Source organism: Puntigrus tetrazona, chromosome 15, assembly GCF_018831695.1.
Source record: "Puntigrus tetrazona isolate hp1 chromosome 15, ASM1883169v1, whole genome shotgun sequence".
NCBI lineage: Eukaryota > Metazoa > Chordata > Actinopteri > Cypriniformes > Cyprinidae > Puntigrus > Puntigrus tetrazona.
The window spans coordinates 16488875-16514224 of NC_056713.1; the positions used below are offsets into that span (position 1 = coordinate 16488875).

The 25350-nt window shown below is 37.0% G+C and overlaps 2 protein-coding genes across 2 annotated transcripts in view; both read left to right on the top strand.

Moving 5' to 3' along the window:
• nlk2 (nemo-like kinase, type 2) overlaps positions 1-19214 on the top strand; it is a 65183-nt gene extending 45969 nt beyond the window's left edge. Inside the window, exons 7-11 of the mRNA XM_043258239.1 lie at positions 608-709; positions 14336-14422; positions 15066-15264; positions 16956-17049; positions 17681-19214. Of these exons, the coding sequence (XP_043114174.1) occupies positions 608-709; positions 14336-14422; positions 15066-15264; positions 16956-17049; positions 17681-17735 (537 nt within the window). The 3' untranslated portion in view covers positions 17736-19214. The remainder of the gene's footprint in view (positions 1-607; positions 710-14335; positions 14423-15065; positions 15265-16955; positions 17050-17680) is intronic.
• Positions 19215-24433: 5219 nt separating this feature from the next.
• Positions 24434-25347, top strand: lyrm9 (LYR motif containing 9). The gene is made up of 3 exons (XM_043258240.1): positions 24434-24758; positions 24871-24963; positions 25043-25347. Exons 1-3 carry the CDS (start codon positions 24627-24629, stop codon positions 25058-25060), a joined length of 243 nt encoding a protein of 80 aa, XP_043114175.1. The 5' UTR covers positions 24434-24626; the 3' UTR covers positions 25061-25347.
• Positions 25348-25350: the final 3 nt, after the last annotated feature.

Sequence of the window (25350 nt, forward strand, 5' to 3'; positions counted from 1 at the left end):
GTAGTTTTATTGCATTAATTATGCCTAAGAATGAGCCATAAAATGCTTTGTATGATCTCATAAATAATAATAACCACAGTTATAATACATTATAATATAATATCTATTCATTGGTATGCCTTTATTAAGTGCAATGCATTAAGAAACGCAACAAACCTTCTAATATTGAATAAAACAATATTTAATATAATTAATTTTAACTTTGGTTATAATTACTTATGAAAAGATATAATGCATTACAACATACATTATGAATACCTTTAAAAGGCATTATAAATAGTGGCTTTATGTAAATTGTTACCAATAATTCTTAACACATTTCTTTGTAATAATTGTAATTGGTATATAAGGCGATTTATATTGTGTTATACACTACTAAATATATGGTATCCCTGAAAATCCCTGGATGTCTTCTAAATGAGGATTAATAAGTTGTATAGGCTAGATATACTAACAAATAAATTCATATGTGTAAAAAAAGGAAAAAATTCTTAACTTTTGAATTTTTGGAGAATATATGTGTACAGTAAGTTTGTTTTATGCATCGTTTATGCTGTTTGTTATTGCAAAACTCATCTGCTTTTCTTTTTTTTTTGTTATCTGCCAGCTGGACTTGATCACAGATCTGCTGGGGACTCCGTCTCTGGAGGCCATGAGGACGGCGTGTGAGGGAGCCAGAGCTCACATCCTGAGAGGACCACATAAACAGGTGAGTCTGAACTTGAACCATGTCCCGAAAACCAGGCGCATGCTATTCGAAGCAGCTCCATGAAAGACAATGACTCATTAGCGGCTTGTATGCTGTGCAAACGCTCCCTTGCGCTGATATTTTCAGTCCCAGGAAGCCTGATTATAAACAGGCCCTGTGGCGCTGCCATGGCGACTCGCTGTTCCCGCTGAGTGACGGCACCTATTGACCGATCATGCACCTTGTTTATGGAATCGAGTCGCTTCTGCTGCCCCTGGAGCGCAGAAATCTCCCATCAGCCTTTGCTGCAGGATTCCCGGCGCTTCTCTCGCTCTCGGGCCCTCTCCCTCCCGCAGTCTCTCCATTTCCTGCCCTGCATCATATCCACTGACAGACTGATTGATCAGTCGATGAGAGCAGAGAGAGAGAGAGAGTGACGGCTGTTATTGACATATTTGCGTGCAGCAATTCAGTGTGTAGACTACAAATTAAAGCAGAAATACTAGTGATGAATAATATTGAGTTGTGAGATTTAATTTTTTTCCCCCCAGATTTATTGGTATCAGTCAGTATTGTTTATTTCATTGTGCAAGCCAGTTGCTAGTATCTATTTATTTATTTCACGTTCACTTGAAGATCATTTGTAAAAACACTAATGCTTTACTGCTGAAGGTAATCTTTAGCAAACCTTAAAATTAATATCCATTGTAATGTTATGATTCGTAGATTCATATCTACTGTAGAATTTAATATGATCGATTTAATGTTACGTTTTTAACTTACTTATTCAGATCGAATATAATTTTAATATCAGCAGTTTATCAGTTAGCAGTTAAAATATATTTATATATTATTTAAATATTTATCTCAAACAACTAATTAGTGTCCAGTGAGTCACATGTTTTTATTGATTTTTGTTAATTAATTTTTTGTACTGTGTGTGTGTGTGTGTGTATATATATATATATATATATATATATATATATATATATATATATATATATATATATATATATATATATATATATATATATATATATATATATATATATATATATATATATATATATATATATATATATATATATATATATATATATATATATATATATATAATTTATATATTTTTTTTTTTTTTTTTATGTCATTTATTGGTTATTTGCAGTAACATAATTATGAAAATCAATAAATAATTTTCCCAAGGATTGCTAAAAACTATTTATAATATATAGGGAGCCTATGCTATGTAACAAACATTATTTTGTTACATTTCATTGCTTTTTTCATTTGAAGTTAAACTACTTGATTTTATGTTTTGTTCTTTATCCAAATAGATAAAAGATTAAACAAAGATAAATATAATCACATTATCAGATTATTGGTGGTAACATAATTATGAAGATAATTAATTCAGCTCATTTGTGGGTTTTTACAGTAAATGTTAAAATCCAGTATAAAGTGCAGAGGGCGGGATCTGTTTGTTCAGCCAATGGCAAATGGAGGTGTGTTTGTAACAAAAAATAATTAATTTTGCAGTTACTTATGGCTCAGAAGTCGCGTGCTTCAGGGTTTTATCTTCTTTCTGTCGGATATCTTTAATGTCAATCTAAAAATGGCTTTTCATCTCTAAGTGCCTTTTGTCTTCTTGTTTGCTAAAGCGAAAAGCTCATGGTTTAGAGTTTTCAGAAAGCTGTTCTCGGTGTTCGAGTGTGAATGTGAAGGTGTTCGTGAGTGTGTATGTGTGATTCGGCGCTGGGTGTTGGCTCTGTGGCTCTAGACAGCTACGCTGAGAAGGCGATACCCTGCAGAGAACAGGAACTGCAGCGCAAGGGCTGTGGACCTCTGCTTCCTGCTTTGCATCGACCTGATGGCTGGCTGCTCACCAAGAAGCCCGCCTTCCTTTGCACACAAGCATACAGACATGCACCTGCTAGGCTAGAGAAAGTCTTTACCGTTTAGGCCTATATGTGAAGAGGCACTTGTTTCTCCGGTCGGCATTCGCCAGCCTTAATCCCAGCCAGCTTCCCACACACACACACACACACACACTCACGCTGACATTTGGCTGACCTTGTCACTCGACGCTGCCTCCCGTGTGTGGTCGAACGGCCCTCGAGCAGGATGTTTTAATCATGTAGATCAGCTGCGCTTTCCGTTACGTGGAACAGGTTTTGGAGACTGATAGGTCTCTGATGGGTCTGCGGGGTTTTGTAATGAAACCCTTCTTCGTGGGTCTGATCATGTGTCTGGGTCGGTGTTTTCAACAGCATGCTGTTTTTAGGTGGTTGATGAATACCTTGTCTAATAATAATAATAGCGCTGTCGATTGATGAAAAATTTTAATCGCGTTAATCACAGTCATGTACTGCGATCAATCACGATTATACTAGGGTTTATCTGTGAATGTGTTGAAATAAAGAAATGCATGACAAACTAGTTTAAGACTACAAACAGAACTTTTCACTCCTCCACCAAGCATGAGTACAAATATAATAAAAAAAAATTCTGTATTAATATTTGTTTGATCATATTTACTATTTTGTATAATAATAATAATAATAATAATAATAATAATAATAATAATAATAATAGTATTATTATTAAAAAATATATTTTATGATGATTATATTTGTTGTTGTATAATGAGTAAAATTATTATTATTTATCTGGTAATATAATAATATAATGATAATATTTTTATGATAATAAATAAAATATTATTTATCTGATGGATTATTATCTATTTATTAATCTACTATATACCATTACAATGTATTTTTATTTGTTTGGTAATAGTCATGTGTATTATTTTTATTGTTATTTATTAATAAATACAAATATAATAAATTATTATTTATCAGATTTTTATTGTCTATTTATCTTCTATTATTTATGTTCTATTATAAATTATTATGTTTTATGATGATTATAATGATGATCATTAAGAATAATACTATAATAAATAAAATAATAAAAATAAATATACATCGGCAAATATATAGTATATAGTTAGATATAACCAAACCTAGTGTGAAGGCAACCTGAGCAGGATGTGCTATCAAGCTCTTACGGCCCTGTTTTGTTCTCTTTGTAGTTAGCTATGCTTTTAGTCACCATTCGATGGGGTAAGGTCGGAGAAGTCAAAGCAATGAAGAACGTTTAGATGGCTGAGGTGGCTTTACGATCAGACTCCACATTGCTGGAGTCTTAATGACTGGTGAATATGGCACACCAGACCTCCACCTCCACTTTCGTGAAGGTGAAGAGCTTATCAAGAAGGCTTTTGAGTGAAAAAGATGGCAGCGAGAGGAGCGGGTCTCCAGAGAGTCTGGCAGAGCGATTTCAAGAGGCATTTCAGCGTAGTTCTCAACAACAGTGCTGGGAGATGTGGTATGCTTTAATGCCCGTGCTCAAGATAGAGACAGTCGCTCAGGGTTTGTCTGAGTGGATAGGCGAGAGGAAGAAAGAGACGAGGGCTGTCCGAGAGAGAGAGAGAGAGAGAGAGAGAGAGAGAGGACTTTAGAGATCTAAAAAGAGGTCTGACTCTTAAGATCAACTCGGCGGCCTTCACATGGGACCTCATTACTTCTATTAATTTTGCAAGGCTCTTACCATCACTAGAAAGAGAGGAAGCTTTTAGCCTCTGCTGGAACGAGACCGTACCTTAGCCGTCATTTATAGACTGAGAAGAAAGAAAGTGAGATGTTGTGGTGTATTAGCTCTGTTAAAATGTCTGGCATATGTTGGATGTTAGCGTGTTTGTGTCCTGACTGGGATTAGCTGGCTTAACCAGCAAGAGTTCCTTGATTAATCAGCTTTAGCAGAAAGACCAAAATAGGTAATACTCAAAATACAAGCAAGATTTCTTTAATATATAATTAGTTTTTCCTTGCCAACAGATAATTCAGTTGTAGATTAGATGTAGACCTCTGCAGCATTAAAGTCATGCTTGGCCTGATATAGTCAGGAAAATGTATTATTATTATTATTGAAAATTATATAACAATATTTTTTTTATTCCTTATTTATTTTTATAATTTAATATTTTTGTTACTGAATGTTTAGTTAATTATAATTACATTTATCATAATTATTTAATTATATTATTCATTACAATATGTATATATATATATATATATATATATATATATATATATATATATATATATATATATATATGATTTAGCAATATTTTTACCTTTCACAATATATAAATGCTATATAACAATTTTTTTTAGCAGTTTTCACTGAATGTCTGTATTAAACTACTTACTGTCATATAAACATCCCTTCAGCAACCGATTCAAATGTTCATTTGGTAGCTGCTATGATAGATTTATATGTTAGGCTGGACATATACTTACATAATTACATGTTCAAACTGATGAACGTGAATTAAATTCTTTTTGAGCGATTCATTAAAAGAAAGTGCTCATGTATCTGCATTGAATGGCACCGCTCGTGGTGTATGTTCGCTGTGGGTGAAGGCAACGCAACAGAAACGCATTTTTACTGCAAATCTGGGGATGAGACGCATCTTAAACAAAATTGATACTTCTAATTGATTATGCCAGTGCCTCCTCTGCCCATTAAAGCTGTGCTCTGGTTGGTTGTAAGTCACCTGAATGCGGTTCACCACCTGTCTGCTGTGTTTGTGAAAGCCAGCAGGGAGCTCTTGGAAACAGATGTATGCTCGGGTCCATGCTGATTTTTCCGCCTTAGCAGAGAGGCAACATGATCAGATCGGATTTCCACCTACACGCTCTCTCATAGGACACACACGCACACACACTCAGGTCAGAAAGTGATGACCCGGTGCTGGGTGGGCTTACAGTAAGAAGGGGGCGAATGAAGAGAGGGGGTGTTGTTTAATGGCTTTAGGGGGTCTAGCATGCGGACCGAGTGCAGAGATGGAGCAGATGTGGCCCGTCCCACGTCACCAGGGGCTGCAAAGTCTGACGTCTGCCCCAAACTGAACTCTGTGGCACCTGCTAACAGATGGCGGACGTTTTATTTTCCCCTCTTGTGCAACAGCACCGAGTAATAACCAGTGTTCGCTTATTGAGGCAATAAGGGTTTTTTGCTAATTTGTGTTATTCAGCTGATGAATCGTGCAATAAATTAAATTAACACAACAGGACATCACATTGAAAGTACACTGGAAAAAAAACATGTCGGCACTTATTTAATCATAAAGAGTAAAATAAATTATGCTAGTATCATTAGTACAAGACAAAAGTCTTTTATATTTTATAGAGTTTAGCTTTTTTTATGCTTATTTATTAAGAGTTGAAAAGGTATGTATATGTATAATCATACATGCACTTTCTATATATATGTGTGTGTGTGTGTGTGTGTGTGTGTGTGTGTGTGTGTGTGTGTGTGTGTATTTTTGTTATACATTTTTATAAAATGTATAGAACTTTAGTAAGTTTAAATTGGAAATGTGCCTTAGCAACAAAAATGTATTGTTGAATGTTTATAAATATATATTAATTTAATTAATTTAATATATTTTATTTTATTTAACAAAGAAAGTATTTTTTATGACTTTAGTTTACTATAATAACTGTCACACAACGAAAATGTCAACCAAAGATCATCTTTTTAATACCCATACATTTTAACATGAATATATTTAAAATATGTCATTATAAACAATGTTCATGTAATACTGCACTTAATTGCACACATTAATGGAAGAGAAAGTACTGTGTCTTCAACCTCATTAGAGAGTCACCACAGCTACAATGTTCCTCTTCTATCGAAGCATCTGAAGCTCCACTCTCTTGCTGACGTTGTTTTGACAACGTGGTGAGGCTTTCACAGCTCCCAGTTTACATTTTAAAAGCCCCATCATTAATGTGTTCATCTTGAGGTTCGCTTCAATGCGGGAGGCCTCAGACACATTTTACGTCCTGTCCCGTGTCTTTGCTATAAATAGAGAAGATCTGATTTGGGCTGTTTTCAAACGGGATCCTTCAGGGGCTTTAGGGATCTTCATCCCCACCCTATCGGCTCTAACACTTAGTCAGATTAGTTTGGCCATCTGAGTGCCTTTGAGAGATGCCGTGTTCAGCGCGTCTCCATTCCCACTCGCAAACCAGCGCTAAGTGCTACCATTCAAACTGAAACCGGAAACAAATATGCTTTCACACAGCCGGACTGTGTGTTTTAAGAGGTGGAAGAGTTACACCCCTGGCCTGCATGAATGTTATTCCATCTCAGAGCTCCACTCTGCTTTAAAAACACAACTCTTCTCCTTGTTTTTTTTTCTCTCCATCACCTCGTCCTCTTTCTCTCTTTCCTCTCTGTTTTTCTCACAATGAGTTTCTTTGAATAACATTTTTGTACAAGTGTTTTTACTTAGTGGTCGACTGATATAATGCCAAGGCCGATATATTAGCAGATTTATTTGTGAAAAATACTTTGTATTATTTGTTGACATTACACATTTATTTTTTATTAAATCAAATTTTATTTTATCAAAAAGTCACCCTGCTATAGATATTGGCATTGGATGAGCCTTCAAAAAAACCTGTATCGATCAACCACTGCTTACAGTATGCTCAGAGAAGAGGTACTAACGCAAAGGCATATGGTCGTTCTCATGTTGATGAATCCGAATTATTATAAATGAGGGACTGTGTGCCTGCAGTAGTGTTTAGCATATACACCCCTAAGCTTCCCCATATAAGGACTTTCTGCACATCCTCACAATTACAGATGCAGGCATAGAGAGGAAAGTCTACAAATGGTTAGAAATTGTGCATAAGCAGAATTCTATGTTAATATACAAAAAGGAAGCATGGATTGTGGAAACAGTGCGATTACTAGTTTCACCAGATTGATTCTTTCTATCTGTCTATCATATATATGTGTGTGTGTGTGTGTGTGTGTGTGTGTGTGTGTGTGTGTGTGTGTGTGTGTGTAAGCAATCAGGTTTGAGAGGCTGTGCTGTATCGTGAATAAATCATGGCTGAAGGACATTGTTAGGCACAACGGCTTATTTTTAAATAAATAACAAAAATTTAATTTTGCTGAAGTACATTATGCACGCAGCAGTTTTAATGCTGTATTATCGATTGTTTGTTTTGTTTTATTTTATCTCTTTCCAAGAAGTTGACTCACAGCCTTGTCAATGGCTAATAAAAAAAACATTTTTCCTTTATTTGTGAATTGCTAGGTGTTGCGAATATGTATTGTACAATTTTATGACTTCAGTTTATATTTAAATGCAATTTGTTTCTGTGCTGGATTGTCAGCATCGTTACTCCAGTCTTCAGTTTCACAGGATTTCTTGTTGTTAAAAGAAAAGATCAAAAGGAGCATTTGATTTGAAATAGCAATCTTTTGTAAAATGATAAAAGTTTTTGTGTCATTGCTATATTATTAAAAAAAGCTAATTACTAAAATGACACAAAATATAAATATATTACATATATAAACATTTGGACAGGGTTTGGTTTAAGATTTAGTGTGCATGTATTAACTAAACCTTTCCTCCATGTCTGAGACTTTGTGTGAGAACAATGTCTATGATTTTAAGGACATTACAGAAATAAAGGTACAAAAGCTGTCACTGGGGCAGTACCTTTTCAGAAGGTACACTTTTGTAATTATTAGTTTCAGATATGCACACTTTAAGTACTAATACGTACTAGTGGTGAGTCACACATCAGATCATTTTTCAAATCATTTTTTCAAAAGTACAAAAAAAAATTGCTTTTCATTTACAAATGAAATATTACAATATTACAAAAAAAGCTTACTTTAATGATTTCTGTACAACAGCAGAAACTACTACCTTAACTGCTAAAGTTAATGATTGCACAAATGACAAACATAGATGAACAGCCTACAACATAAAATTATAGGCTATATAAAGACAGTGACCGTAGTATTGAGTTGGAAAAATGTAATAATTAAGTGTAAAACTACACAAGAACACTTACTGCATAAGTTAAATACAGATTAATCAAGACGGAAGTAGGTCGTTTCTAGGCTGGTGTTTCTATAACACTTATGCGCGGACCTAATACTGACACTCAGTTAGTCATCTGAATATGTTTACTAAGGACATGGACATAACCTGCTGTGTTTACCAGAATACTTGCTAAAACTGATATTTTCACATAACCTTTAGTGTATGTGCAAGCCATAGGAATCATAACTCAGCACATCCTCGTCTTGTGCGAACGAGCCGTCTCTCTCTGTGTGCAGCACCAAAAACGCATGCAAGTTCTATTCAAGCAATTTCAGACCATTCAGATGAAGGTGTGAACTGGCAGGGCAAAACACATGCAAACGTGTTAATCCATGAATCACTTAACAGTTAATCCATGAATCACCGCGTGCCGAACCGTGGAGGCTGGTCCGTACGGATCACGCTTCCTCTACGAGCCATTTCACCTCTAATATGCACCTTTTAAAGCTTGGCTCACACTACAGGATTTTTAGCCCGATTTAGCTCTGATTTTCCTCTCCCGAGAATCTGAGATAAAAAATCTTGTCGAGCACCTCGATCGGGCCCCGATGGAACTTTGCACATCCCGATCTGTTTGCGCGCACACATCGGGGGCTTCCCGATCATATCAAACACGTTTGATATTTAGGATTTAAATCGGGATGATGATGATGGCTATACGATTGCGTCGGTACTTTCACTATAGGCAATTCGCGACCACGTAACAGCTGCTGTAACGGCTCTGTTGGATAGTGGAGACTTTTGAGTAACTAGTGGAGAGTTTTATAGTGACTGTCTGAATAATGTAACAGGATTATCTGAATAATGCTGAAAACGTATTACAACGGTAAGGAGAAAGAAGCGCTGGAGTGAAATCACCTCAGTTTTAAATGTATAGAAAGCTGCTAGCATGCTAGCTAATGTAAACATTGACGATGACCTGCCGTGTGAGATCTTGATAATCGTAATAATGTCTTGTAGTGTGAGATGCGCCACGGTGCTGAAATATTGTAGTGTGTGCATGCTTCAAATTTGAGAAAAGATCATCTGCGAAGACTCTCCTAATGTGTTTGCTGCAAACCAGATTTCATAATCGGTTACGACTTTAAAACTCCCGTGGTGTGAGCCCGGCGTAAGGTACTAAAATGGACACTTTACGAACAAACGTGACCCTTTTGAAAAGGTACTGCCCCGGTTGTACCTTTATTTCTGAGCGTATATGCAAAAAATCCAACTCTCGAGTCTTTAAATATGCACAGAGCGAGAAGCTTCAGTCCTGCTGTGTGTGCTTGGCTTTGTGAATAACACCCAATATCTATTACACACACACACACACACACACACTGTTCAGATTCTGCCTGTAGGAGTATACAGAAGGAAGTCTGTTAGCCGCTCTACAGCTCAGCGTTCTCTGGAATCACTGTTGTCTCTGTCAGCGTTCGTTCGTTTAATGGCCTGCTCCTATATCAGAGCTCCTTCCCCCTCTTGTGCCCGCAGGAAATGCGCCCTGCTTTTTTTTTTTTTTTTTTTTTTTTTACCGTGCTAACTGCAAAAATAAACAAACAGACAAGTCCTATCCACCTGTCTGTCCTCGCTTGGCCCTCTCCCAGGTGCGACGGGGTCTGCTCTCCCTGCACTTGTGGGCCTGAAGGGCTTTGTGTTGTTTTGCTGCCAGGATGATCAATGGCTTGTTTGTGATAGCGGGGAGAGATGGACCACACAGCCGCAGCAAGAGGGGGTTAAGGAGAGCGCTGGGCCGGTTGGGAAAGCTGCGGCCTGCACCTGTTGCTGAGTGTTGCTGGGACAGAGGGGCGGTCGGACGTCACATGGGCTTCGCTTCACAGGAAGCCGAGACTCGTTTCTCAACCTTCTCGTGACACTGTACCTCCCTTCTCCTTCCCTTCATAGCTGCAGCCTGGCTTTATGTTGCCAGTCAGGAAAAGGAAAGACAAAGCTGGTTTTACCGTAAACTAATTTTCATACTCTCATTTGGAGAGAGTAATTATCATCCATCTCTGATTGAACTAATGAGCTCGATTTCTTGGCATATTTTTACTTCAAAAAAAAAAACAAAACAAAAAAACGAACTCATTGTTCTGTCTATATAATTGCGTTTTTAGGCAAGGCAAGTTTATTTATATAGCACATTTCATACACAATGGCAATTCAAAGAAAAGAAAATAATCATTTTTAAACAAGGAATTTAAAACTTTTTAAATTACTTAAAATAAATTTATTTTGAATATACTGTATATACATTTGTCAAAGAATCTTGAATAAAAAAATTGTGGTTTCCACCAAAATATTAACCAGCACGACTGTAAAATAACTGTCAATGTTAATAATGATTAGACGTGTTTTTTGAGCACCAAATGAGTGTTTTTTATTAAGGAACATTCTATTTTTACTTTTTGTGGGGTTTTTTGTATGCGTGTGGGTTTTTTCTTAAGAACATTGATGTATAAATTACATAGAAGTTCATAAAAAATTATTTTTACATAGTACCATACATAATTTTTGATGATTTTTTTTATTTAAAGATTTAATTTTTTTAAAAGGTTTCCTTTCATAAACGGTTTATAATTTTTTTTAAGCAGTTTCCTTTCTTTTTTTGTGTGTGTAAATACTATGTAAAATAAGTGGTTTTTGTTTAAGAAACTTTTTTGAAGGTGAATTTCTAGCAAATATTGCATTTGAGCCGCTTTGCGTATCTCAATCATTGTCATTACACTGCATTATACAATGAACAGTGTATGTATAAACTGTATTTTATGTACTGTAAATATGTATATTGTATCAGACATTGGCAACACTACTGGCTAGATATCATGACGGCACCAGCCAGTGGAAAAACCTTTATTGGTTGAACGCTAACCGTTTACACGGCGCGCTAACCTGATAATAACATGATAAATGAGTGATAATGCCCCTTCCGTATAAATCTCGCCAATTTTGTTCTAGCCACGTCTCGTCTGCGTCACTTCCTCATCTCTGATGTAGCTCTGCTCAGCCCGTTCACAGTGACATCTCATTGGTCCAGAATCCCCCTCTATAGCAGAACATAAAATACTGCGTTGAATCACGCAGCAGTCTCTCTTTTGGTGTGAACAGGTATAGCTCACTTGTCAGGTTGAATATTGAGGCCCAGTCCACTGATACTAGCTCTTGTGACATCCTCGTGTACAGTTTAAAAGTGCGACCAGTCTGACTCCAGGATTTGAAGTAGCAAATTTGCTCAGTCCATTACTCGCTCTGTCAGAAATGTGAGGGTGGAACATGAGCTGCCTGCATGCCTGGGATGACTGAAAGCCTGGGCTGATGATGTCATGTGTCAACCCTCCTGACTCATCATTTATCTAATTGAGCTTTGAATCATGGGACAGGGAGAGGCCCTCTCCCTCCCTTAACTGTCTGAAGCCACATTCCACTCTAATCCTTAACTAATACAGGCTAATGCTGCAGCACACGATCACACCACCCCAGAGGGCATGATCGTTCACACACGACACGCTACTGCCAACTACTCACCAAAAACCTGCCCACTGCGGTGCCTTGATCACACACGCTCACGCAGCCTCACCACGTCGGTGCATCGCTGCACCCTGCACGATTCTTGACTCATAATCGCACAGGCGAAGTTTCGGCTTGGCCCACACAGATTCTGACCCACTGGATTCAAACGCCCATCATTTGATAATCTTTCAGATTTGTCAGAGGTGCCTGGAGGTTGGCACACATGCTCCGACACAAATAGGGAGCAGGTTGTGCGGGTGGTTTTTTTTAGTATATCAGAAACATAGAGCACAGCTAATCTAGTCCTATTACAGAATGAATTACTTTTTAAGCAAAATCAGAACTGTTTCCACACAAACACTGCAGTTCAAAAGTTTAGGTTACATAAGTTTTGTTGTTGTTGTTGTTTTGAGAAATAAATATCATATTAGAATGATAGTAGTAATGTCCCCTAAACAATTTAGCTTTTTAAAATATATTTAAACAGAAACATTCAAAAAAAGATTATTTCTTATTACATAAGATTTTTTTATTATTAATTTAATTATTCAATTAATAAACTTTTTTTTCCATTTTGTTTTATTCTTTTGTTATAAGTAACAATATTATTAAATAGTGAGCATCAAACATCTTTAAAAAAAAACATTCAAAAGTCTTACTGACACCAAACGTTTGAACAGTAGTGCAAAATTGTGTGAAGCTCAAATCTACATATTAATGTAGTTATTTAGTATATATTTTTTATTTACATTTTTTTATTGTACACTGCAGAAATGCATACATTTTTTGTCTAAAGATTATTGAATCAAGAAGTAAAAATTATGGTCTTGTTTTCAGAACTAAATACAAGTCAAGCAATACGAGTATTTGCTTAGAACAAGCTAAATAATGTACCAGTGGGATAAGCAAAATAATCTTATTTCAAAGCGAAAACAAGAAAAGCAAAAACCCACTTAATTTTTTTTTTTTTATATTTTTTACTTGTCTAGAAAATCCATCTTGATTCAGGAATTAGTTTCACTTACGAATTTGTTTTGCAGTGTATAATGTTAATTATGAATTGATTTATTTTAATTATATTACATTGTGCTTATTAGTATTATATTTTATTTTTTATTATAGGCATAATTTTTTAAGTTTATTATTAAAATCACTGCATCATTTGGCAGTGAATGTGGTTTTATTTTTTATTTTTTGTAAATAAATATCTCTTTAGGGGGTTTTAGGTACTAGCCATGATGTTGCTATGCAGTGCTCTGAGTGATTTTTAGCATGTTGCTATGCAATTTATGGGATGTTCTGAGATGTTGCCCACTTTCAATCCTTTATGATATTCTGGTCCCTACATATGACTCAGATTCTTCCTTCAATGAAGGTCTGATCACTTAAAGTAATAGCACACCTCGTTTCCGTTTGGCTCCAGTTATGGCTGAGAGCTTTCAATCCTTGCCCATCGTCTTCCTCCATCTCTCGCCCGACACCTTCACCTCCATCAGCTATACAGTCAGCCCTGACAATACGTCATCCCTTTTTAAATGGTGAATCACCAGCCATAGTTCACATCTGTTCTCGGCTCAAAGAGCCTAACCAGGGAAAACAAGCAATTACCGGTGGGCTTTTTCAATCAACTCTTTGGCGAGTCGGCTGGGGGGCTTGGAATGGGGGGAAGGTGGGTGGAGGAGATAATTAGACACGGTTAAAAATATCCCAGCACATTGTCTCCGCTGTCCCACATCCTCAGATAAGTGTGTGGCTATTGGCGCAAGGATCATGTGCTACTGGGAGGAATGTTTTGCATGTTTGAGACGTGCTGCTGAACGGCCGCTGAGGATCACATGATGTCCTTTTAGGAAGCTGTTTTTATGTTTTGACTGCTTCTCAAAACAGAATGGAAATGTTCAGGGCTGGCCATGTTTCTAAATCATGTTCATTCTCATTCCTTCTACAGCATTTGTACGTTTGTTTGGTAATGGCACAGGACAATTTTTGTATTGTGTTATTGGTAATGGTCCATGATCAATATGGGTTTTTAAAAGTTTTACTTGTGGCTTTTTCAGTAATTGAAACATTGATTGCATAATAGTTTGTTTCTGCCTGTCTCTGAATACGGTTAGTAAAACAGCTTAGATACCCCGACTATACTGATCATGCCTTTCCTGTTTCTGCAGCCCTCACTTCCTGTCCTGTACACCCTGTCCAGTCAAGCAACCCATGAGGCCGTTCACCTCCTCTGCAGGATGTTGGTCTTTGACCCAGTAAGTGTTCTTGATATTTTATTCTGTATCATTACAATCTAGTACATGCTAAAATTCATCAATAAAAATCAATACAGACCATATAAAATTGAATGGTGGTTATAAAATTTTTATGTACTTCTCCAGGTTGTAATGAAATTTTAATTTTAGTATTTATTTTATTATATATATTTTTGAATGCGCTATATATGTTTGTATATTTTCTCAATGATATTAATAATAATAATTATTATTATTATTGTCAAACCATTAATCACGATAAACGTTTTGGTTTACATAATATATGTAAGTTTACTATGTATATGTATTATGTATATGTATATATATATATATATATATATATATATATATATATATATATATATATATATATATATATATATATATATATTTATATTCTTATATAATATATAATTATAAATAATTTTTTAACAACATATTTTTTTTAATACATGCATGTGTTTATATAGATACATAATAAATATACACAGCACACACACATTATGTAAACAAAAACTTTTCGCTATTAATCATTTGACAGAAGTAATATATATATATATATAGAGAGAGAGAGAGAGAGAGAGAGAGAGAGAGCATTTTTAAAAGGATGGTTCAGTCAGAACAAATCTATTTTTCAATACAGTCAAAGCGGATCTCTGCGAAGGATGCCCTGGCACATCCGTACCTGGACGAAGGGCGTCTGCGGTACCACACCTGCATGTGCAAATGCTGCTACACCACTTCCTCTGGCCGCGTCTACACCAGTGACTTTGAGCCTGTCACCAACCCCAAGTTTGACGACGGCTTTGAGAAGAACCTGACGTCAGTTCGGCAGGTCAAAGGTGGGCTTGCTTATAATCAATTCAATTGTATTACACCTGGTGCTGATTGCAGCACACATTATAAAACACGTGAGGCACATCGCTAGTCTATTCATTTAACTTTTTGTCCTGATCCACCCCCGGTTTACAGACAACGTGTTTAGGAGCTAAAGGTCTTAATTGAATTGCATCTATTTGAGAGCATGCGCTTGTCATGCCAGCGCATGTTAATCAGAAGTCTTGCTGAGCGTCTCCTGCTTCAGATCCCCTGCTGCTCCTGTTGTTTTTGTCCCTTGTTTTCACCCTTCATTCGGGGCCCCTGGATCTGTGCTTGCCTTCCACTGTCAGCGGGTATTAGTGAGAGTCTGTCGCTAAAAGCAGGCTTACTGTGCTGTCGGCTCAAAATAACTCTGCCCTTCACCCTCCCTCCTCTTCCTCCATCCTGTGTGCAACGTGTTTCCACTGGAGGATTAGTCAGTGCGGATGGAGCCGACCGCCTGGAGACTTAAATCGGTTTAGGGAGGCAGCCGCGTTTGGAACGCGAGGGGAACCCCTCTTGGATCAACACACGAGGAGTTTCCACGTTGTCTGGGCTGGTTTTAAGCTTAATTACTTGTATGCGAAAAATAAAGAGGGGGAAAATAGTACAGATTTATCGACTGTCAGACCTGAAAGGTTGCTGCAAGAATAAATCTTTATTCTGTGTTTTATTCACAATTGTGAATGTTATGAATATTCATAGAATAGAGTCACATCGCTTTGTCTTTTTCGCTGCAATGATGACAAAATTGTGTGATCCACCTAATGCTTTTATAATGCAATTTCAAGTTTCCTAAGCTGTTAGTGCTGAGACAAGATCCCTAAAGTCTCTAAACCGAAGAGATATTCTTTATAAAAGTTATGACTCGTCCACACCCCCCTAAAACGCCTCATTTAAACACCCCCCCCAACTTATGTACGTCACGGAGTGGGTTTATTTTCACCCAGATGTTTACACAAAGAAGAGTGGAACTATTATTCTCGCTGTAGTGTTGCTGCAGGCGCCATGTTCTGGAGACGCTGTTTCGTCGTGACAGTGAATCTACTTTTATATGTGCAGTGAAGTGTATGTGCAGTTGAGCAATGAAGGCTAGTGCTTGTTGTTTGTAATTCCTCAGATCACAAATGCAGGCATGGTGAGGCTGGATGCAACGAGACGCGTAAAAAGGCAGTACTAAGTCATTATAAACAGTAATTACATGCCCACTGGATGCAACAAATGCCTCATTTGTAGTGGCTTTTGCTGTTTTTGTGTCATAGCGCTGGAACACGGCAACGCGTTATGGTAAAGGGCATAACATTCCCATCAGACGCTTGCGGGAATTCTGCAAATCACAACGCACCGGATAGTTGGCCAATCACAGCACACCTCGCTTTTTTAGAATTGTTGAGCTTTGTTGAATTGACCCGTTTCATGTTTTTTTTGTAACTTAAACCCCATAAATAAATTGCATAACAACAAATACACAAAACAATGTTCTTTTGTGATCTAAAAATAAAAATATTGTCATCACGTACTCACTCTCATATCATTTGAAACCTGTTTTTACTTAAAATGAACACAGGAGAGATGTATTAATTGTTTGGCGAACTGTTCTTTGATGGTACATAACTTGTAAACTGTATTTTAGTCCTTATTTCTCACCATCTCTCCACTTTTGTTCCCCACTCAGAGATCATTCATCAGTTCATCCTGGAGCAGCAGAAGGGGAATCGGGTACCGCTCTGTATCAACCCCCAATCAGCTGCCTTCAAAAGCTTTATCAGGTGAGGCCGCCGAAAGAAATTGTTTAAATATATTAGACCTGTATTTAGGAGCGCTTTTTTTTTTCATTGTGACAATATATAAGTCATCATTTATTCAAATAACTAGTACAGCTAAATAATATTTACTTAATATTGTTATTGTACATTTCAGAAGCGAGAATGATATTTTTAACATTACAAAAGCTTCTGACAATTATGGCAGATGACTTTAAATGTTCTTTTTTTATATATATATAATATTGTAATGCAAAAATTTCCTTTTTTTGGTTTCATTGTAAAATTAAATAAGAGCCAAAAAGTGTTTGACAGGTTTTGAGATTCACCCTGTTCTCATCCTCAGGGTTAAGAGACATGCCAAAGCCAGTGAGCATGAATGTCATTTTTTTTGAAGGGGAGCCATATTTTGGAAGTGCTTTGGGTTGAAGGCAACATGCCATTGTTTAATATTTAAGAAAATTTTTTTTACATAAAAGTGTGTTTAATGTCCTTGCTTACAACCAGAGCCTAGATGGTAGATTGCTTACACTCCGGTTCTTTTCAAGCTTATTTGTCAGTGTCTCAACACTAGATGGAGACATCTCCTTAAGCTTAAAGCAAAACATAACAATCGCCCTCTTCTTTCTATCCGCAGCTCAACAGTAGCTCAGCCCTCTGAGATGCCTCCATCTCCTCTGGTTTGGGAGTAGCTGAGGACAGCGGAGAAGATGGCATGACAAACAGCGGCGGTGGACATCCCTCTGGCGGCCCGTCCCATGTCCACCCCTCGCCCCCTGGACTACTGACCCCCAGGCATCCCCAAACCTGCGTAGCATTTCACTGGAGTCTAGGACTAGCCATGTCGCTGATATGTGTGTGTGTACTGTAATACTTACTAAATGGAGTTTTATAGAAGCAACCACTGCTGATGAGTTCAAGCGGGACACGGGACGGGTGGGCATGGTCACGGGGGGTCCGTTCGTACATACCCACTGCTCTGCAGTAGTGTACTAAAGGTTCGTGAAGGGTATGAACCTGTACTTTCAGCAGACGAAGTCGACCCCTGTGGACTTGAATGTATTTTGAACAGCAGGGCGGCAGAGTCTGTGCGGTATCCCTGAAGGAAAACTCATCACAACTACATGTGCGAGTAATCACGCTTTATTTATTCATGGAAACAGGAAGTGCAGTGCTTCATGTAGTACGGAAAGAAGGCGAGTTCCTCCGAATCCGTCTTTCGCTCATGCTAGAACCGGGGGCGAAAAAAAAAACGCTGTCCTCATTAGTAGCCTATTTGTTAGGCCCATCCATAGAAATTTGTGAATTTAGGTAACGGCCATTGTGAAAGGTGCGGTCACATTAACCGCTGCTCCGAATTTCATGCTCGACATCGAATCGTTTCAGGAATCCGTTTTGAAGAAAACTCCTGATGCAGAAGTAGTTGGTCATGTAAATTTGTCGCGCCGACCGACAGAAAGCTGCCTCATGCATAACTACTATTTTGGGTGACAAAAAAAAGTGGAAAAATCGTCAGCGAAACTGAAATATCGCTAGTGTGACCGCATCTTACGAACTGTGACCACTCGTTCGGCTAGAGTGAGCTGCTCATTGCATTTATTGCCTTCAACGGCGGTGTGATTTTTACGACTTTTCTTCCATTTTTGCTGTCGTCTGCACTCTTCCTTTCTTTCTCTATCGATCTATCTTTGTTCGTATCTCGCTTTCCGTCTCATATTCAACTCTTCAAATCAGTATTCCTTAGCGCAGCACTTGGCAGAGATACTGATTCGTAGGCTTCTCTTAGTACTCCTGAATGTGGATGTGTTGTGTCAGTATTTAGTACTTCGGATCGGTGACTGAGCGGCACAACGACTAGAAAAGGATCCAAAGCATGCAAGATCGGGCCGAGGGAAAATGCTCCTTTTTTTTTTTTTTTTTTTGCGAAGGAGACTTTGTGAGCGTGTCCAGAAATCTCGCAGGTGCTTGTCTCCAATCGAGACTGAAAACCCAACTAGCATGTAGCGAAACGATATGGGGAGATTTGCGTTTTCAGATGAACCCTGCTCTCCCTGATGGAGTATGTAGAATAGCATGCAAACCAAATTAAAGGCTAAAAACTAAAAAAAAAAAAGGAAATAAATAAATAATAAAGAAATGATGGGTTGAGCTGTTGGTCAACCGAACCATTCCATAATCCCAATGGTATATTACCGAACTTTGTCTATGAAGACAAGTGACGAAGGCCATTGCGAGTGCATGTATGGACCCCGTGCATGCTTCTAACTGACCGTGGCATCACAATAAGTGATCCTGTAGACGTCAGTTCAGTGTCGTCTACTTTGACCCTCCCCTCAAAAGCCCTTTTTCTGTTAAAAGACTCATGGATATGATGGATCTGAAAAGGGTGCCTAGTGAATGGTGTACATTGTGGGCCTGGAAAGAAACTGGGAGTAGTTTTCACTCACTGTACCACGCTTAAACTTCCCATAACGCTTTCTGCACTCTCTCGGACTAAAAGAAAACAAATGGAAAATATTTAATATATTTTTAGAGAATTATTTTTATTTCTTCCTCAATGTGCTATGGCATGCTTTCCCATGATCCACTGAGTATGGTATGTAAATAAGTGCGTAGCAGGTAGATTTCAATAGAAATGAAAAATCTACAAAAAAAAAAGACGTATAAAAAAAAAAAAAAAATTGCCAAACAACGACAACAAAAAAAAAAGAAGTAATACTGCTGTATAGAAGTTGAATTAGCCTGCACATTTTTTAGGGCTGTGAAATTTTATTTTATTTTTGAGACTTGCATATAAATGTACATATTATTTTTCTCTCTCTTTTTTTTTTCTTATTATTATTTTCCCCTGCACTAGAAAGTGTAGACAAAGAAATAATCCGAATCAGTATAAGTACAAAAACAAACAAAAAACACATAACCAATTATGTTAATTGTGTCTTGTGTGCTGCAGAGCTGTGGATATGAGTATTGAAGTAGAGCCCTTTTTTAATTATTATTATTATTATTATTAATTATTACTATTAATTATTATTATTATTATTAATTTCCTTTAAAGAAACACTGAACTGTTTGTGTATATGTATATAATGGATTCACATTGTTGGTCTCTACCTCTCGAGCTCAATGACTTGGTTGTTTACCTCCACGCTTTTATTTTTATGTGGAGATTTAAAACTTGAATGTCCCTTCCGACTTTTATATTCCTATCAAACCCTGTATAAAGAAATCAAAGTCATTAAAATTGATTGGTTGGAGGTGGTTCCCATCATCATATCCTTGTACAAAGTACCATGTTCTCACCCCAGTGTTCTCTGACTGTTAGATCACACAGCATACCCACGATGATTAACATGGTATCCTTCACCGAGAGCGTCGGATGAGATAAACATACAAAATACGCAACAACGCTAGGGCGTAAGAAGCGGGCGTACCTAAGATAACACGCAGATTCAAACAGAGCCTGTGAGAAGAGACTAACACGCAAGCTCGACCGGGCCAAATGAGGAAGGTACTGCACTTGCTGTCAAGTTTTTATAAGGAAGTTTGAAGTTTATACTCAGAGTTAATGGTATTTGAATACATTTTACGACATATATGACTATAATGTAAAATTCGCATTGGATGGCCTGAAAGCGGAGGGGGTGATTCTTAGGGACCGGAAGGACTCTGTGGATGTGTTTCTGTGTTTTGAAAAATCACCGGTCTCTTTTCAGAGTGTAGATTTGAAGTACAGTGGTGAAGCTCATTAAATGTTGACATTTAAAAAAAAAAAAAGTGTGTCGCTTCTGTCCTTATTTTACTTACAAATGTATGTGCGTTTTAAAAAGTTTTTCATAGACAAAATGATGACGAAGATCATTCGGGCGGCGAACTTCAAACTGCCAATGCCAGTTCATTTTGAGAATAAACGTCTTTTGAAAGTGCCGTACAGATCTTTCAGAGTGAAGTAATATGTTTGTGGTGGTGTCGTCCTTTGGTAAATTATTTCACTTCCTAGAGGATGATGGCAGGAGGATGAAATTATTAACGGCACAGGGGAAAAAAATGCAATAATTCATATAGTGGTTCTCAACCAGACAGGCTTAAGATGATTTAAAATAAGACTAAATATAAATGCATAAAATGAAGATATAAATGCTAACACTATACAATATGGTGTCATTTGTTAACATACGTGAACCATGAATTATCAACACATTTATTACAGTATGTATTAGTCTTTATTAATGTTACAGTTCTTCATTGTTAATTCACAGCGCATCAACTAACGTTAACAAACACAACTTGATGCGATTTTAATAAAGCATTAGAAAATGCTAAAATAAACATTAACTAAGATTAACAAATGCTAAATGTAGAAGCATTGTTCATTCTTAGTTCATCTTAACTAACGTAAACTAAAGTTAACTAATGAACCTTATCGTAAAGTGTTACGATAAGGTTCATATTGATATATGAACCTTATTTAAATTCTAATATATAATTTAAATGAATGTAAGACTTTGTGTTTTTGAAGAATAAGGTTTCCCACTCTTTAGAAAACTGAGGTAGCCTAATTTTAAGACCTATAAGAGTGTGTATGCATTTTATAAATGTATGTAAATATTTATATCAGATTTTTAAATCAAGATTTTTTTAATCAGAAAGTGTAAAAAAAAACTAATTCTTAACTCCAGTAAACAACTCGAAAATCTAAGAAGTCTTTTTTTTTTTTTTTAAATGACTTAAAATATTCTTTTGTTCAAAACATTTTGTTTTGCTTGATTAGATTTTTTCTGTCACGTTCTTAAACTAAAGTAGTGGAATTATTTACAATCAATGCATATGTTCACTTAATTGTGATAAAAGACGTCTAGGTAGACGTCTAGCATTACCTTTTTCCATACATTCACATAAGAAACTAAAGCGACTTAGAATGTTTTTCGTGCAGCATTCTTGTAACCCAGCCAGGTTTTGTTAAGATGTCAATGCAAGAAACATGTTGCTCCAAATAAACATGAGCCTGGAGATCTAATCGAGACGTCTAAATGTGATCGTGAAAAAATACAAACAGACAAGAAAAGCAGGCAAATCCTGCCAACTGGCAGAATGTTCTCGAAAGTTCAGCTCATTGTAAGGGTTTACGCCTCTTTCAAGTAACTTTGTTTCTCTGAAATTCCTTGATCAGGAGACCTGTGATATATACATGATTCATCTTAAACGTTTTTTTTTATATTTAAATGTTGGGATAGAATGATGCGTCACAAGATGTATAGAAATCACGAAACATGACTATTATTTTCATAGACAAAACAGTAAATTCCAGTACAATTTACCAAGGATTTTGTAATAGAAGTAGGTCACCTTCGAGATCTAATGTCTAATTTTTTTCGTGGTGTATTGACTTGTGAATGCCAAAAACAACAGCTATGACATAAGATAAAGTTACACCGTATAAAGGAGCATTGTGAAGATGCACGGGATTCATAACAATGACTATTTCTCCGTTGTTGTTTATTACATTTTTGGAGAGTTTGTTGAGTATTTTATCAACAAAACATTGTGTCACCTATCAGCCTACACACCGTGACAAAAGCAGCCCAACAGACCCGTCTTTTGTTATAAGGTCAGAAGTATAGGTTATAATCTCTTGTTATGAGATGTATGCGGTTGACTTTTTGGTTTAATATCTTGAAAGCTTCCAAAATGTTATCGCTAATGAGTGGGGAATTCTTCATGTGAACGCATACACACACACACAAACGCTGTAAGAATGACTTTGATGCTGCTGGGGCTTTTCCTTCTAAAACAATGAACGCTTTCACTGGTGTCTCCAGGTGAAATGAGGGGATTGTGGGCCGCCATCTGGACAGTTCAGTGACTCAACGGGAGTTCAAGACTCAACTGCTTCTCAGCACCTTTCATTTGATTTAAAGTTCAAATACACAGTATAATAAATGCATTTTTTTAATGCAGTGCAGTGTTCTAACTTAACTACACTGAATTTACAAGAAACTGTATGAAAATGTAACGTTGACGTGGTCATGAGTTACAGAAGAACGAAAGCAAGAGGATGAGGAACTTCCATCTTCATTTTAATGAACTATGAATGTAGCATTATAAAACATTTCCAGAATGTCATTATCTTGAACGACGTTACGCACACTCTGCCCCAAACAAAATGGTCACATAGGAAGTTTTATCACGTGTTGTTTCATCAATTACATGTTTTTTCTTTCTATGACAGTAATAATAGACACCACAATGAGCATACTGTCATAAGTTCTGCATTTAAAATAAATCAAGTTCCTGGTGTTGGTAATGCAGTGTAAACCTTACAATTAAGCAATGAATGACAGGCTAAATGAGAAGGGCCGGTTTCCACACAGGGCTAATCTAAGTTTCAGGGTTTCGGGCAAACGTCCGATTACTGGCTGACTGTTTTGTGTTGGTTTCAAACTTGTTAGATTGTGAATTATGTCCTCCAAAGAAAAAAGTGATTATATTTTTATAATACAGAAATTATTTATTTATTTATTTATTTTTTGCATCATTATCTTAAAATTTGTGCAGAAATATGTTTATTTTATTATAGTGGCGTGCTTTAGTCATGACGGGTCCCTCTAGGTTAATAAACACATAGAGCTTGTTTAATACAGATAGATAGATAGATAGATAGATAGATAGATAGATAGATAGATAGATAGATAGATAGATAGATAGATAGATAGATCAATGTTGTAGTCACGCCGCTGTACTATATGTAACAATATCAAAAATCCGTCTTAATAAGTGAATCATTCAATAATTCATTTAGTCGGTTTGTTCAAACGGCTGATTCATTCAGAAACGAAGTAAGAGCCTGCACGAACTGTTTACAAGATTATTGATTCACTCGATTCCTTTAAACACCTGGATTCGTTAATGAAACACTATCGTGTGTTGGTTAGAGACGCACAACAGTTCTCATATGGCTTTATTTTCGTTGGTGAAATTACTGACAATTGGTGTGTGTGTGTGTGTGTGTGTGTGTGTGTGTGTGTATACATATGTGTGTGTGTGTGTGTGTGTGTGTGTGTGTGTGTGTGTGTGTGTGTGTGTGTGTGTGTGTGTGTGTGTGTGTGTGTGTGTGTGCAGGGTAATCTGCGATCGATCTCTTCTCTCACAATTTAATCAATTAAAGCAGCGCATTAATAGAGAACGTTAAATAAACTGACCTGCGCATTAAACTTTTACTGCATGCCTGCCAGCCAATCAGGATCGAGTATTCAGACAGACCATGGAATAATTGTGAATAATTACAGCGTTATTTTACTGAACAGACTCTAATGGTGTTACCGCGTGAATACGGTTACGCAGCAGAGCGAGGACTTTTATTCTGAAATAACAAATTTAGGCTGCTGCTCAAATCAGGAAGTCATCCACTGTTATCCTTCACCTTTATCTCCTAAGTCAAACTGCGTGCATGTGACCGAGAGTTTCACGTCTTATTATGGATAATATGGAACTCGAACTTTCCCAGATATACTCAATATCACTGTAGTGTTGAAACTCTGCGAGCAAAGTTAAAAAGGTCATCCTTTTAGGAAAAAGTGCTCAACATGCCTCCTCCTCCCCTGGCGGGCGCTGAGCTGATCCGCACGCCGCTGCAGCTCTACCGCTATCTGCTGCGCTGCTGCAAACTCCTGCCAACGGCAGCCATGCAGAAACACTACCAGCACGCCATCAGACAGGTACCATATAAGCTATACGTCCAACACTGATTACAACCGCAGAAATAGTATGTGTAAAATCACCTGTCCTGCCGTCAGGTGTGAATGTGTTTTTTTTTGTTTTGTTTTTCAGAGCTATAACAGTCACGTGGATGAAGATGATGCAGAAAGGATCCAGATGATCATTCAGAGAGCCATATCTGATGCCGACTGGGTTTTAAATAAAGTAACTTTCTTTGGCACCTAAGAAAATATCAGTCGTCGTTTACATTTCTTCTGAATGAAATAATTCATTTTCTTCCTAGTATGCTAAAAAGAAGTGACCGCCGAGCGGAAATGTTCGTCCAGCTGCCTCAGAACTGCAAAGGTCATGCACAGACTGCTAAACACCTCATAGTGCAACTGTACAACGCCGTGAAATCCATATAAACTCCATCCACGTAAACGTTATCAAGTATAACAATTAGATGATTTTTCCTTGAAAAGCTTTTGTGGGAGCTTTACCAATGCGTGCTTATGTTCTGACAAGTCATAGACCTACATTTGCACATTGCGTTTAATGTTTATTTTGTACTTTTTAATGAAATGTTAATAAATACATTTAATATTGTAT

Coding starts and splice junctions, on each gene's coding strand:
- lyrm9 (XM_043258240.1), top strand. CDS start 24,627: ATGCCTCCTCCTCCCCTGGCGGGCGCTGAGCTGATCCGCACGCCGCTG. Junction 24,759..24,870: donor ACCAGCACGCCATCAGACAG/GTACCATATAAG, acceptor TTTGTTTTTCAG/AGCTATAACAGTCACGTGGA.